At 42.1% G+C, this 14430-nt stretch overlaps 1 protein-coding gene across 1 annotated transcript; it reads right to left on the reverse strand.

Annotated features, from left to right (window-relative positions):
• Positions 1-1083: 1083 nt before the first annotated feature.
• Positions 1084-7866, reverse strand: LOC116487998 (cytosolic 5'-nucleotidase 1B-like). The gene is made up of 6 exons (XM_032185273.1): positions 7741-7866; positions 7119-7286; positions 4197-4326; positions 3688-3810; positions 2794-2978; positions 1084-1772 (listed from the first exon to the last, which is right to left on the reverse strand). The coding sequence occupies exons 1-6, from the start codon at positions 7864-7866 to the stop codon at positions 1434-1436; spliced, it is 1071 nt and encodes a 356-aa protein (XP_032041164.1). The 3' UTR covers positions 1084-1433.
• Between the last annotated feature and the right edge of the window lie 6564 nt (positions 7867-14430).

Consider the following 14430-nt stretch of genomic DNA (forward strand, 5'->3'; position numbering starts at 1 on the left):
TAAAAGATTGCCTAGGTTTCTGGGAGGGAAACCACAATGAATGCAGTGAAGCTCTCTGCAATAACAGGGCAGTTCATCTGGACAGAAGACACCACACTTTCTCAGAGGCTAACATGAGATTCTGGAGTGAATTCCCTCAGGCACCACAGATCATCACAAAGCCTTCACCATCAGCTACTCCCACTGCAAAGCACATTCTTTTGGTTTTGTCTCTTCTGGTATAAATACACAGCAACAATGAAAATAAAGCAGGACACTTGTTCCACTGGGAAGGGAAAGAGAACAAACACCACCTGACAGATGTTAGCTGTGTCATTTGGAAGGCACTCAAATACGTGGATGACACTGAGATACAAGAACTCAGCACAAAAGAGGTAGGATAGACATATGGTGTAATTTTACCCAAATTCATGTTGCAACAGAAACCTGTCCCCTGGAAATTCATCCAAGGTTGCCAAACTTAGTTGATGCAGATCGCAGAACAGCTGTAAAACCTAAATGAATCTAGCTAAGAAACAAGTAGTTCCATCAACAGTGGTATTTCAGTGTAGATCCTCTGTTGTTATAAAGGTATGCTCTAATGCTTCATTCTTTGCCTCAGTCAAGATACTCATAGCATCTCTGACTTCTTCCCAGCTCTATATTTACTTAAAATCTGTTAGAATTTAAGTGTCTTTGAGACCTCTCACTCTTATGGGCTGAAAGCAGTCAGTTCTGGTTCTACCTACCTCAGAGAGGGAAGAGGCAGAGAGATACTGATCACACAAATTCATTTTGCATAGGAAATTATACTCAAATTTCTACATAGACAAATGACAATGTTCTGTAAAGCCAGCTTTATTACAGTAGGAAAACAATATAGAAAAATAAAGGGTTCCTGTAAACAATATCAAATAAGCTAACATTTCACTGGAGACCCATAGTAGCTGAAACATCATGGCAACAAAACTACTGAATACATATCTAACAGGGAAAGAAACAACAACAGGTAACAACATACAGGCAAACTGTGCTTTTGGTAATTTCAGAAATAAACAGTAAGGGCTATATATGCAGCATGTTTTTTCTTATAAATTACCCGTCAGCAGCTTTTTAGAGAAAATATAACTGCTCTGTCTCTCAAAATATGTTTCAAAAACTATAAAACCAGTACAAACCAGTACAAATCTTTCTGTAATATCAAAAACACAGTGTTGTATCCAGACAGGTAAACAAACAAACCAAAAACCCTAAACTGCTTTAGAGTGCTATTAAAATAACTCTATTAAAAACTGAACAATATTAAAAAATATTTCCTCTAGAGGTTGTTCTAGCCAGAAGTCAAATCTTTCAACAAAGTGCTTATAGTACACAAATAGAGGTTTTCAGAAAGAGCTATTGGTATATTAGAGGCTGGCTGCATCAAGAACCTTATCTTTGATGGTGCCATCCAGTCACGCAGACTTATGGTATTTCTGAGCAATGCCATAGGGAACATGTGCAGCTATGGTGCCTAACTTCTGCGCTCCTTCGATGTGAAACATCTGGTCATCAAAGAAAATGTGAGGACGTATTTTCACCAGGATCGGTCCCTTAGGAGCTCCTGCTAAGAACAGCGCCTCATCAATCTCCAGACCCCAGCTACGAAGAGTCTTCAGGACTCGGGCTCCAGAACTTGCTGCACTTCTGGCTGTGACAAGGAAGGTCCTTATTGGACAATTTAATCGTTCATTTTTTGCATAGAACTTCTTCTGGAGTTTCCCTAGGTCTTCCAGAAAGCCCTTCAAAGGACCCTGAATACAAAATACCAGAAGCATAATAAATATTTTCCCACAGTTCTCAAAGTCATCCCTGTGCTTTCTTCCAGATTGCCAGTTACAAACAAAATTCTTTCCTTAATGCTATGATAAATGTAGCAATCTCTGTATGAACTATTTCTAAGTGGGTCTGCACACACTACGAATTGGAAAAAAGTTAAAACCATAATCCTACATGGTGTGATCAGTAGGAAAACAATTCTCATTACTTAAAAGATCTTTACAATATAGAGCTTACAAGAACTCTCACATTATAAAGTTAAAACTACAGTCATTAATACTATATTCTTTGAAAGCACTGAACTCATTTTCCTATGATCCACAAGGTGCAATCAGTTGCCTGTACAAAACACAACAGCAGACCTAATTACATATGTCACCAATGTCATTACAGATTAATGACATTACACCCTGATTAAAAGTAGTAAATAATATTTAGTGTCAACTTGCAATATATTGCACTGTCCAGTACTTCCAATAGATCAAGGTTTTATTCTTGATTTATACCATTGTTAACAATAGTAGCGGAGGCATTTTATTTTAAGCTAATTTTAAAATTTTTGTGTTTTTTAGACAAATGTCATAGTTCTACTTGAGAATAAGCAGAAATATCACCTCACTTCAGCAACTTTAGTATCCCAGTGTTTGAAATTAACATTACCTACACAACATAATTAAAAAAATCGAGGAAATTGGTAGCAATCTTTCCTTTTTATAATGAATATAATTAGAATATAACTGTAAGCCACTGTCTCATATATGCAGTTTTTCTCAGTGAAGTGAGAGATCTGATGAAAGGGCTGCCTTACTGGCCTCTTTTGTGTCAAACACACATTTTAAAGATTATCCTTGAAAAAGGACGTAAATAGGGCAATGAAATGATAATTCAGCTTCCACGATGATTAATGCATACACACTGGGGAAACTGGAGAAAGACAGCAGTAATAAGAATTTAAAAAAAATGTTTTGAAAACTCTTTGATTTAAGAAGTACAAACCTGTGCAAGAGGCTTATTCTCATTCAGCTGTTCATGTTCAAAAAATTTATCTAATCCTTGCTCTTTGACAATCTGTTCTGATTCATCAGAAAAGAGAACTGCATCCCCGTCGAATGCCACCCTCAGCTGTGTATCCGAATAAGCGACATCCTTGTTGGCAGTGAACATGGTAGCTGATGCAATGCCTGAAAGTGTATCAGAGAACTTCAGTTGGCAAGTCCTGCAAAGTCATTCATAAAGTGACCAGTAGTTTAGTTCTAACAGTTTATTTGTGGGTTTATTTGTGATGACCTTTTCACACAGGGAGCAGAAACCATCCCTGAAGTTGTTTTGTAATGGCTGTTCTCTAACACATCTGCATGGAAGCTGTCCTATTGGCATAGCTTCTTAGACATGCTTATTTCCAGTTCCATGTAACCCACAAACCTGGTCCCCAAGGTGTACTACAAATGAGACAAAGCATGAAATTCCAATAAGACTGTAAAGTCAAACTATTTTTTTTTCTTCTTGTAGAACACAGAAGTCAGCTTTTGTAACTCCTATCAAACAGATGACTCAACTCAAACAGATGTTGAATAGGGAGTGACAAACCAGTGCACACAGGAATTCACTTCCTGTACAATGGCAGCATGGGAGGAGACAGAAAGGTGCGACAGAGGTAGAGGCTGATAAAGATATCATTATCAGCAAGCTGAAAGGTCAGAGGGGAAAAATGCAGAGAAATAACCTGATGTTATCTGATTAGGTAACAGTACAAAGTTAGTGGCATGCACAGCAGTGGCGTTCTGACTGATGAAGTGGCACTACTTTCTGTGAGAGACACACCATTACTAGATTTGTTTTTAACAAGACCAGGTGAAAGAAAACAAACAAACAAAAAAGGATGATTCAAACCTGCTTCTATAGCTTCTTGCACTTTTTCAGAGTCTGCTGAGAGGTATAGGTTGGTAAGATAAGCAGTCAGGTAACCAATAGGGCTTTTTCCTCCCGTCATGCAGAAGCGTTCAATTGTTAAGCCTAAAACAAGAACAGCACAACAAGGTTGACTCCACCTTAACACTACAAACCTGGAAAATGAAGCTGTGAAGAACAACACTAGCCTACAACTGACAGTAAGCTTAAAAAAGACAATCCTGTTCACTGCAATTTCAACAAGTTACACACTTAAACCAACTATGATTGATCAGTCCTTCCTCCCTGAGAATTTCATACCAAATCCCTCTATGACAGCAGAGGGGATATCTCACATACTATGACACACAAAAATAAATATCATCTCCCAAGGAATGGGTCTCTATATCAAAGAAGCTGCTTTTACTAAAGTCAGAACAGGATAAATAAAATCACTGCATTTCATTATATAACCACAGGGAGTTCTACAAAGTAGTATTTATTTTACTTACCATAGTGATTAATGCTGTTTATAAGCCTCACTCCCACTTGGGCATGGTTATTAGTCATCAGAACGATATCAAATCTTTCTTCATCATCAGGGTATAGCTCAAGAAGCCGGGCATTGACATGCTCCAATGCCTGCAGGTTAGAAATGTGGAAGTCAATAGACTAGTGGAATGTGCCTTCTTAATTGCTGTGGGTTTAGTGATAGGACTGTCTTGAAGGAGAATGAGAAATATCTGAATGTTTAACTTGCTGAACTTGTTTTCTTTCTTTCTGCTCTGTTGCTCCCAGCAACTGTTTGCCTGGGCTTATTTGAAGGGAATCAACTAAGTTTCTTTTCTTGAAAGTTACAGAATTTAACATTATAATGGAAATCCTTCTTCTTGGGACACCTTGATAATCTGGAATATATTAATGCACTGTTGAACATTTTCAGAATACATATTAATATTTGTGTATTATTATTTACTTTTTTTTTTTAAGCTTAAGATGTTGAACTTGAATTTGTTCTACCTAATCTCCCTCTGAATTGTTTTTGTTTTGTTTTGGATACCAAATACTTTTTTTCCCAGGAACCGAAAAGGTCTCTTTTTCAGAAATGTTCATGCTTCCTACTCATGATGCTTAATAAATTTAATAAAACATTGCTGGTGAATGGTAGTATCCAGAGATTTTCTTGTTCACTTAAAGATTGTTGCTGTGAAATCAAGGAGAAGGTATAAAGAGATTTGTATGTGCAACAGCTTGTTTCTCATGAACAAATGTGAATTTGGGACACATACTTATGCAAAGATTTCACTGGTGTCAGACTGTCCTTAAGAAACAAGTACCAAATCATATCCAGTCAAGCATGATTTCCTTGGAGATTTCTTACTGAATTACTGAATGAGACAGGTTTTGATTCATTCAAGATCTCTTTAAGCTAATAGACCAACACGCTATATTCACAGTCTGGCATTCTTCTTATTTCCTTGACCTTCCATCTGGTTGTCTCTCTGTATCCATCTTGTCTCAACTTATATTTAGAATTGTATCCTTTTGGAGTAAGACTTGCTTTTTGCTCTAGGTTTACAGACCTCTACTTTGGGAGCTTGGCCCTTGAATGGAATTCCTTGGGATTACGGCAATAAAGTCAACAATGAATCATCAAATGAATCCAGAACAGGCTGTTTTTCATTAAGGTGCATTAAAAAGCCAGACCAGTTGTTAAGAATTAAAATGTAGATTTTATAATTAAATTCTGGGAATCTCACTTTAAAAAGTAAGGCTATGTCATGTGGGACTTGGCTTAGGAGAACCGTGAGTGAGAGCCTGGTATAAGGCCTAGGAAAAAATCTCAGTATCTGGTCACAAACCCTTTGCATCACTTTTTTTCCTTTTGCTACTCTCTTCTAATACTCTAGAACACTGAGAATTTCTTCAAGTATTATAGATTAAGGGGGAGTGGAAGAGAGGAATGCCATTTTTTGTCCAAGTGCCTGTACAGTTCCCAGCCCAAGGAGATCCTGGCCTGTGATAAGGGTTCTTAAGTGCTACAAGCTTGAGATATAATGTATTTAAGTTATTATCTTAAGATCTCAGTAAAGGAATCCAAACAAAAAAAGATACTATTTCTGTAGGTTTTTTTGGTCTCCAAGTAGAAATAAGCATCCAACAAACTTGCACACCTAATTTTTTTTTTCAAATCAGTCCCACTAAAACATGTGTTTCTCAAAATCATACATATTTTATTTTATTTTTTTCATTTTTGCTAAGCCAACCTGCTTTCCATGCCAGAGGCTGTTTGCCTTGGGCATTTCTCTTATCTTGTGCAATGACAGCAAAATATTCAATTTCACCTGTGCTTAAACCTCAACTCCCAACTGGGCGTCTATTGCTTTTGCTGGTCCTCAAGAACAATTTCCAGGATGAGAAAGAATAATAGAATGGTTTGGGTTGGAAAGGACCTTAAAAACCATCTAGTTCCAACTGCCTTGTCACAGGTAGGGACACCTCTCAACAGACCAGGTTGCCCAAAGCTCCATCCAGCCTGGCCTTGAACACTTCCAGGAATGGGGCATCCACAGCTTCTCTGGGCAACTTGTTCCAGTGCTTCATCACCCTCATAGTAAAGAATTTCTTATTATATCTAATCTAAACCTACCCTCTTTCAACTTAAAGCCACTACCCCTTGTCACTTCACTCCTGACAGAGAGTCCCTCCCTGGCTTTTCTGCAGCCCCCTTTAGGTAGAGGAAGGCCGCTGTAAAGTCTCTCGGGACACTTGTCTTCTCCAGGCTGAACAACCCCAACTCCCTCAGCCTTTCTTCCTAGGAGAGGTGCTCCAGGTCTCTGATCATCCTCGTGACCCTCCTCTGGACTCATTCCAACAGTTCAGTACCCTTCTTATGTTGGGGGCCCCAGACCAGAATGCAGTGCCCTAGGTGGGGTCTCATGAGAAGAAAGCGAGGAAAAAAAAATAAAGCTGACAAAAAAATAAACCATTTCTGAATATAGCAAATCGTTCCCTGTTGAGCCAACACTGTCTTTAATCATAACTGTAAGTGGGACAAAAAAAGTGAAATTGAAATTAGGAAGTAAGGGGTTTGTGTGTTGTTTTTTTTCCTTTCCTTTTTAGGGGAAGAGGTTGCAACATCCTTAAAACCATTTGGGGGCCTGTCTTAACTGAAAATGATCTTAAAAGGAAGGGGACACGCCGGGGGATGCTGCGGGAGGAGGGCAGTGAGAGTGCTACGAGCACCCACAGTGTCAGGCTGCTGCGCTGAGGATGCCGATTTCAGACTCCCCGGCCAAGGCGTGTTCACCGCTAGGGGAACGTTTCCCAGGGGCAGGATTATCCCCGTCCTAAGAAGGCTCCGGGCTCCTCCTCTTCCCGAAATTCGGCCTCGCAGCATCCTCAGCACCCGCCTCCCGAGCCTGACGGCGTACCTTAACGAAGTGGAAAGCCGGCCCAGGCTTGAGGGTGACGTTCTCGTTCTGCTGCTGGTACTCCACGTACTTCTCTACCCCTTGCTCCTCGTAGATCCGACGCTCCTCCACCAGGTCGAAGAGAGCTCGGGACGACACGGCCACGGTGATGGCGTGCTGGGGCTTGGGCTGCCGAGCGAGAGGAGGGTAGCGCCGGCACCCCCAGACCCAACACCCTAGCTTCGTCCTCCCCCCAAGTCCCGGCACCCCCACAAACCCCAGCATTCCTCCCCCCCCCCCGCCCCCCTAAATCCTGGCATCCCCACCCCACAGCCCTGCCCCTCCCCCTAAGCGCCGGCACCCCACTAAAGTCCCGACACATTTCTAGCCCCGTGTCCCCCCCCAAGCCCCGAGTCCCCTCCCCAAGCCCCGTCCTCCTCCCTCCAAGGCCCGGCATCCGCCCTTCCAGCCCCGGCATCCCCCTCCAAGTCCTGGCATCCCTCCCAACAAAAAAAAAAGCCCCTTCATCACCCCTCCAGCCCCGTCCTCCCCACCCTACGCCTCTTCCTCCCCCCCCTTCCAGTCCCGTCCAAGCCCCTTCCAGCCCTACCCCCTCCCCAATCCCCATCCCTCCCACTCTCACCGGCCGGGGTTTTTTGGAGACCAGGTTGTCATAAAACGCCTTGGCCGCCGCCCAGTCCCTCTCGGCCTCCTGCAGCCGGGCCTCCTGCAGCCCGGCCTCCTCCTCCTCCGGCCCGGAGCCGCTCATGGCTCCCGGGGTCGGGGCAGCGCCGAGCGGGCGCGGCCGGAGCCCAGGACCGGGAAGCGGCGGAGGCCGCTCCGCCCCGCTCGGGCAGCTGGAAGGAGGCCGGGTTGTGGCTTTCCCTTTCGCTCAGTGTCGGGCACGGCCCTCCCCCGGCACGGCATGGCACGGCACGGCCCCGGAGCACCCGCCCTGTGGGTCAGCAGGGCCGCCGCGTCTCGCCTCATCGCGCCCTCCCTGCCCCACGCTGCAAGATGCTGTTAGAAGCCAGCCTCCTATACCCACAGCGCTCTCAGATTTATTATTTCGATTCTGTGGTTTAATTGCTTTAATATCAGCAGCAGGAAATTTGTAGGAGATTCCTTAAAAAACATAGTGATAATGTTTCTGGGCGTCAAAACGGGATGGTTGGCGATGGCTTGGGGTCCACTGTTCCATACAACAAAGCTGAAAGCACCTCTTAAAAACAGTAATCTTATAGTGTTTTGTTCAAAGTCAGTGTGCACAACGAACTTCTATTCTGGCAGGTGAATTGGGCGGTCCTAAAAACCAGAATCCCACACAAGGGTACTTACGTAATATGGGCTGCTTATCTACTACATACCTCTAAAATGTTTCTGGCTTGTCTGAACCACAGCAAAATCCCCCCAAACTGAGGAGCTGGAGGTGCTAACGGGAAATGAGGAAGGAAGTGTTTTTTCTCCTTGGCTTGTATGGGGTCTGGCTCAGCAGACCCACAGCCTTTGCTGCTGCTCGTAGCCAGTGACTCAGTGTCTCAGTGGCAAGGGAAACCCTAAATATCACTTCTGACCCTGACTGTTGCATAATCTTCAGCAAATTACATCAAGTCTTTCTGCCTCCATGCATTCTCCAAAAGGCATAATTATTTCTGCTACTTTAATTTCTTTCTTTATTTTTAAATGTGGTTTCCCAGTGACAGGAGGCTTATGTGATTATACCATCTGTCCATCACTCCCTAGTGATGTCCAGTTCCAAATGAATTTGACGGAAGGATTAAGATCTCAGAGAGATTTAAATTCCTAAATCATTTAATGACCATCAACAGCATCATGCGATTTATTGCCCTACTGTTGGAAAAGGCTGTACTGCAAAGGCAACATATTTATCTCCTTGTTCTTCTACTATATAATAGCAAATTAATGCTCCCTGTCTGTCTGCCTTCTCCAAATCTTTGCCCTGCTGAACAGGGAGGGTTCTGGAAGCAGGGAAGTGGTGAGCTCTGGGTGTAAGATGTTAAATGGGACTTGACCAAATTGGGGAAGGGGGGGCTAAACATGTGAGGTGCATGGACATTACCTGAGAGTACCACATTGGGAGGACAGATGTGAAGAGAGGAGTTAGGATTATTTTAAGTGTCTATTGTCCTGACACAATGTAAAAGGCATAACAAATCGCAGAATCACCAAATCACAGAATTGAAGGGGTTGGAAGGGACCTTGAAAGATCATTGGGTCCAACCCCCTGCCAAAGCAGGTTCCTTAGAGCAGGCTACCCAGGTAGGCATCCAGACGGGCCTTGAATATCTCCAGAGAAGGAGATTCCACAACCTCCGTGGGCAGCCTGTCCTAGTGCTCCATCACCCTCACCATGCAGTTCTTTCTCATGTTATTGCAGAACTTCCTGTGCTCCATTTTATGGCCATTGCCCCTTGTCCTGTCCCCACAAACCACTGAAAAAAGGTTGACCAAATCCCTCTGTCTCCCACACATCAGATATTTATACACATTGATGAGATCCCCTCTCAGTCTTCTTTTCTCCAGGCTGAACAGACCCCAGGTCTCTCAGCCTTTCCTCATAGGGAAGATGCTTCAGGCTCCGTATCATCTTTGTGGCCCTCTGCTGGACTCTTCTGAACAAATCTGTTTTTAGTGGCTCTGCTATTGATAGATGTACTTGTTTTCCTTGACTTTTGATCCTCTTGTGTCTGTATTCAGAGCTGTAGTGTGACATATGCTGCTGAAAACACCTGCTTCCCTTCCTGCAGTCAGGTCAGGCACTTTCTTTCTTGCAGTGCTTTTCTCCATGAGCAGCTGCAAGCCTGTGATCAGGCTGAGTAGCTAGGCGAGAAGCTAACAAAAGGGATTCAACACATAGACTGGCCCCAGTCACCACCACTGCCCTGCCCAAACACTTAACCTAATATGACCTCTAGGAAAATTCTATCCATGCATTTATTACTGGTTAAATACTGCATGTGGGTGAATTGCTTCCAGGAAGAGAGCAGGAGGAATCAGAAAGAGTTCTCTGATGGGTACAAAGCAGCAATGTCATCTCTGCTTCAACCCGTGACAGTGCATTTCCCAGAGTAGCACCCAGGCTGAATGCTTATGCTGTGTTCGCCAGCTCCCTGCACGTACTCAGGAGCAAGATCAGGGCTCCTCAAGCACATTCTTTGGTTTATTTTTGCTCCCTCTGCCAAGGGAAAAAAAAAAAAAAAAAAAAAAAAAAAAAAGTCATCACTCAAGCAATGAAGACTCCTTTGCAATACATCTGAAAATGTAAAAGATGGCAACTTGGTTCTGGGCCCAAGCAGTGCTGTTGAAGTGCTGCTGCTGAAAGCAATGCTATGCTAACATAAATATTTTGCTCTCTGGACCCACACGGTATCTCTACATAGCACTCAACTGTGTGAACATATGCACTGAGCTGAGATGGCTCTGTTCTGTGCTCTGCTGCTTGCTGCTGACATACCCTCCATTTCCTCTTCTGCTGGAGATTGTGAACTTAAGGCCCAACATGAAAGCCTTCCAGCTTCAGCACCTTATAAATGAAGTCTTGACTTTCCAAATGCAGAATGTAGCAGCCTTATCTACATCTAAAAAATGTGGTAATGCCCATGAAGTTCCAGTAAAGAGTTATGTCTTGCTTTTACTAAATCTCCTGGGGAGTCTGAGAATAGGAATGGATCCAAAATTGAATGACTTTGTGGTTTCTGAGCTAAACTAGAAAGGGAAAGAATTTTCTGCTATCACCCATTAATTTGTAAAGTTGTAGGGCATTTGTATTAAAACAAACAAAAAAAGAATGTCTGGTGTTCTCTTTATATGCACTTTTTTTTTTTTTTTTGGCCAAGAACTGTACAGCAAATGTAAGCCATGTATATGCCCTGGTCTCTTATAAATAGCAGAATTTTTAGAAGTTCCCCTGCCTGAGCAGCGTATACCTTTCCAATATTAAGAACGACCACTGAATAAGATTTCAAGAAGGACCTCAAAGTGCATTATTAATGAAAAGTATGTGTTTTGTTGTTGTTGTTGTTGCTTGGTTGTTTTTGTTTTGTTGTTATGTTTTATATTTGTTTGTTTTATACCTACTTCTATCTGGAAGAAGGTGAAAAATTTCCAAATAGTTAAAATACTGAGATCAAAAGTCAAGAAAGGATTCACAATACAAGGATTTTTTCTCCCTTTATACATATAGATGCTAAAGCGTATGTGCATGATTCAATCACAGACATTTGGTCTCTGGGGCCTAATCCAGAGTCATGTCATGGTCACTTCAAGCTGTGATTGCACTGACCTTTCCTTCATGTATGCATTCTGTTTTTTCATGCTCAGACCCCAGGACCTGCGTGTGGGGTTTTCCCAGAAGGAGAGAACACGAAGAGGGCTTTGATCTAGGTCAGCCTACCATGGTAAAACGTGTGGCAACACTGTCACATTACATCTGACCTACCAGATAAATAATTTGGAAAATCCTTCTGCTCGTAGGTAATATAATTACTTTTAATGTAATTGTAGAATTCACAACCTAATTATATAAAAGTTATCCCTTTATATTAACAATTTTTAAGTTTTTAATGTTTGTTTTCTGTTTCCTACAAATTCTCAATATGGACATCAGACTGTGTGTTGGGTCTGTCTGAGCTGGAGTCACCTTTTCCCTGCAGCAGCCCAAACAGTGCTGTGCTCTGCACTCGTAACTGGAACAGCACTGATATCACTCCAGTGTTGTGTCTATTGCTGCATAGTGCTGGCACAGCATCAGGACTCCTTCCAAGCCCCCAAGAGCCAGCAGGCTGGGGGTGGGCAAGTGATGGGGAGGGGACATTGCCAGGGCAGCTGACCTAAACCAACCACAGGGATATTCCATAACACCTGATGTCACACTCAGCAATAAAAAGGGGGGCTCTTGTGGGGGCGGGGGCTGTTCCTCCTGAACAACCACTACGCGTTTTGAGGTCCTGCTTCCCAGGATGTGGCTGAACATCGCTCGTTGATGGGAAGTAGAGAATAATTTTTTCCCTTCTCTCTGTGCTTCCGCGCGGACTTACTGTTTCTGTGGTTTCTTTTTCTTCCCATTCCCTTTCCCTTTAATTAAACCTTTCTTATCTCAAACCTCGAGTTCTCTGTGTTGTATTTTCTCCCCCTTCCTCTTTGAGGAGAGAGGGAGTGAGAAAGCAGTTGTGGTGGAGCTCAGCTGCCCACCTGAGTAAAACCACCACCTCCTGTTGATCAAACTTAGTCTAACACAGACAAAAATGACAAAAAGTAGTTGGTTTGAGTCAAAGATTTGTATGGTGAAGCTGCATCATGCCTTGGAGACATTTATTTGTGTACACTGAAGAAATCTTCCCATTGTATTAAACTACTTGCTTTCCTTTTTCATCTCATGATGTTTTCTTGTGCATCTCATAGTTGTGCAGGCCATTTCAGCAGTGGTTTCCATTTTCTCTCTTCTCCTACCTTTCAATTTCTCTAGGTTAATGAAGCAAAACAGGAATGCATAACTATATGGCATCACACTGTGATACTGTACTAACACACTCATTTGCAACAGCAACATAAATCACATAGCGATAGAGATCTTATATTATTCTAAGGAGATCTATTCCATCTTCATCACTCGTTCCATGTGACAGGTTAGATGACAACCAAAACTCAATCCAGTGCAAGTACAGAGGTTTGCTATGAGGAGGCATAGCACTCACTATGGTCAGAAATGGTCCAAGGTCAGAAAAAGCTCAGAAAAGGTGAATATGCTATGTTATCACAAAATAATATCAATGTGTACTGTATTAAAACAACAACAACAAAACAACAACAACACAACTATCATCACTGAAAACAATAGCAATAATAACAGGTTTAGATGGTCAGTATTTGACTTTGCAGTACTGGAATTATTCTGTAGGCACTTAGTGCTGTAAGATTGTGAAACAGAAGCTGAAACAGAAGAATATTTGCATTACAAAACAACTATAAATTACATAGAAGGTTGATATGTTATACATGCAAATCCCATGTGTTCCTAGTTCTCACTGAGTAAAAAGTACAAAAACCCCCTTAATTTAAATTCAGCTCTGTGTAATAGAGATAGTTGTTTAAATGTTTTTCTATTATGCACCAATTATCTCCTTGATAATAGAAATCAATGGAGGCTCCAGCCAAGCAAACAGTACCACACAGGGATAAGTCCAGGCAACACAGAGACATAAATGCTGAAACCCTATTGATTCATTTTTCCATAACAAAGCAAGTTAAACTATTCTGATATTCACTCAGGTAATTAAATGTTCTATTTTGCATTAAACACCCAATGATTTAGCTGTAAAGTCATATGAGAGTTCAAGTTAAGTATTCAATTGTTATATTATTTAATGAGAAAATCACATTGTAAAAGACCGCTCATATTTTCATGTGCTTGTACAAATCCACCAAAGATATCTCACTCAATCCCTGTTGTGCTTTGCTCATTATATTTGACCCCTCAAAAGAGAGAGGGAGAGAGAGAGAGAGAGAGAGAGAACGAACAAGACTGTCAGAAATGTTTCTCCTGCCCCCCCGGTGGCATATATAGAAAAGCCATCCAAGTAAAGTGTGGTTTCCCACCTATTTCCTGAACCAAACAAGGTCTCAAACAAAGTGTGTTCTTGAGTGCCACAAATGGAGGAGACTGCACATTCCCTGATGTGACAACTGAATGGTCCCACAGGTTTTGTGCAGCAGTAGCAGTGAAAAACCAGAGCATTCAGAGTGAAAACACCCACAGGCTGCATTATGGCACTGGCTGCCTTTCACAAATACGTTGGGAAAAACAGATCTACAGCTTTGCTGAAATGGAACATCTGCCTTTCCTCTTTACATATACAGAAAGTCTCACTCTACTCTTCCCCCATGGTGTAACTCACAAATAATGGGATCTATGTAGCAGGCTGGGAGACAAGATTTTTGTGTATGTAGCTAGCCCCCCTTTTACAGCCTTTGAGGACAAAGCCTTGAATTTGAGGATAAATATATATATATACATATATATATTAATAATAATAAAATAAAATTTTCTAAGCATTCTTGGGCAACAAAGAGTTGGGGTATAGCCAGAAAAAAAGTACAAATTGCTCCAAGCGGTATGGAATGATGTGATTACACCTATTAATAAGGGAGACAAGCTTTAATTGTAGTTAGAGTGCTTTTGACTGTGGAGAGCTACCATCCAGTTCCAAGAAGAGGATTGCAAGTGATTAGTGTAGCACTCCTGAGGGGAAAAGAGGAGCCAGAGGTATAAATACAGGAGGAGATTTAGAGCTTCTCTAAGTTATGGCTTCAAACC

Source organism: Aythya fuligula, chromosome 3, assembly GCF_009819795.1.
Source record: "Aythya fuligula isolate bAytFul2 chromosome 3, bAytFul2.pri, whole genome shotgun sequence".
Lineage (NCBI taxonomy): Eukaryota > Metazoa > Chordata > Aves > Anseriformes > Anatidae > Aythya > Aythya fuligula.

What these genes read in the sequence shown, in the direction of transcription:
- LOC116487998 (XM_032185273.1), bottom strand. Translation starts at nt 7,866, where the DNA reads ATGAGCGGCTCCGGGCCGGAGGAGGAGGAGGCCGGGCTGCAGGAGGCC. An exon ending in CGGCTTTCCACTTCGTTAAG is followed by an intron (nt 4,327 to 7,118) that starts GTACGCCGTCAG and finishes TCTAACCTGCAG; the next exon opens with GCATTGGAGCATGTCAATGC. An exon ending in GCAAGAAGCTATAGAAGCAG is followed by an intron (nt 2,979 to 3,687) that starts GTTTGAATCATC and finishes ATACACTTTCAG; the next exon opens with GCATTGCATCAGCTACCATG.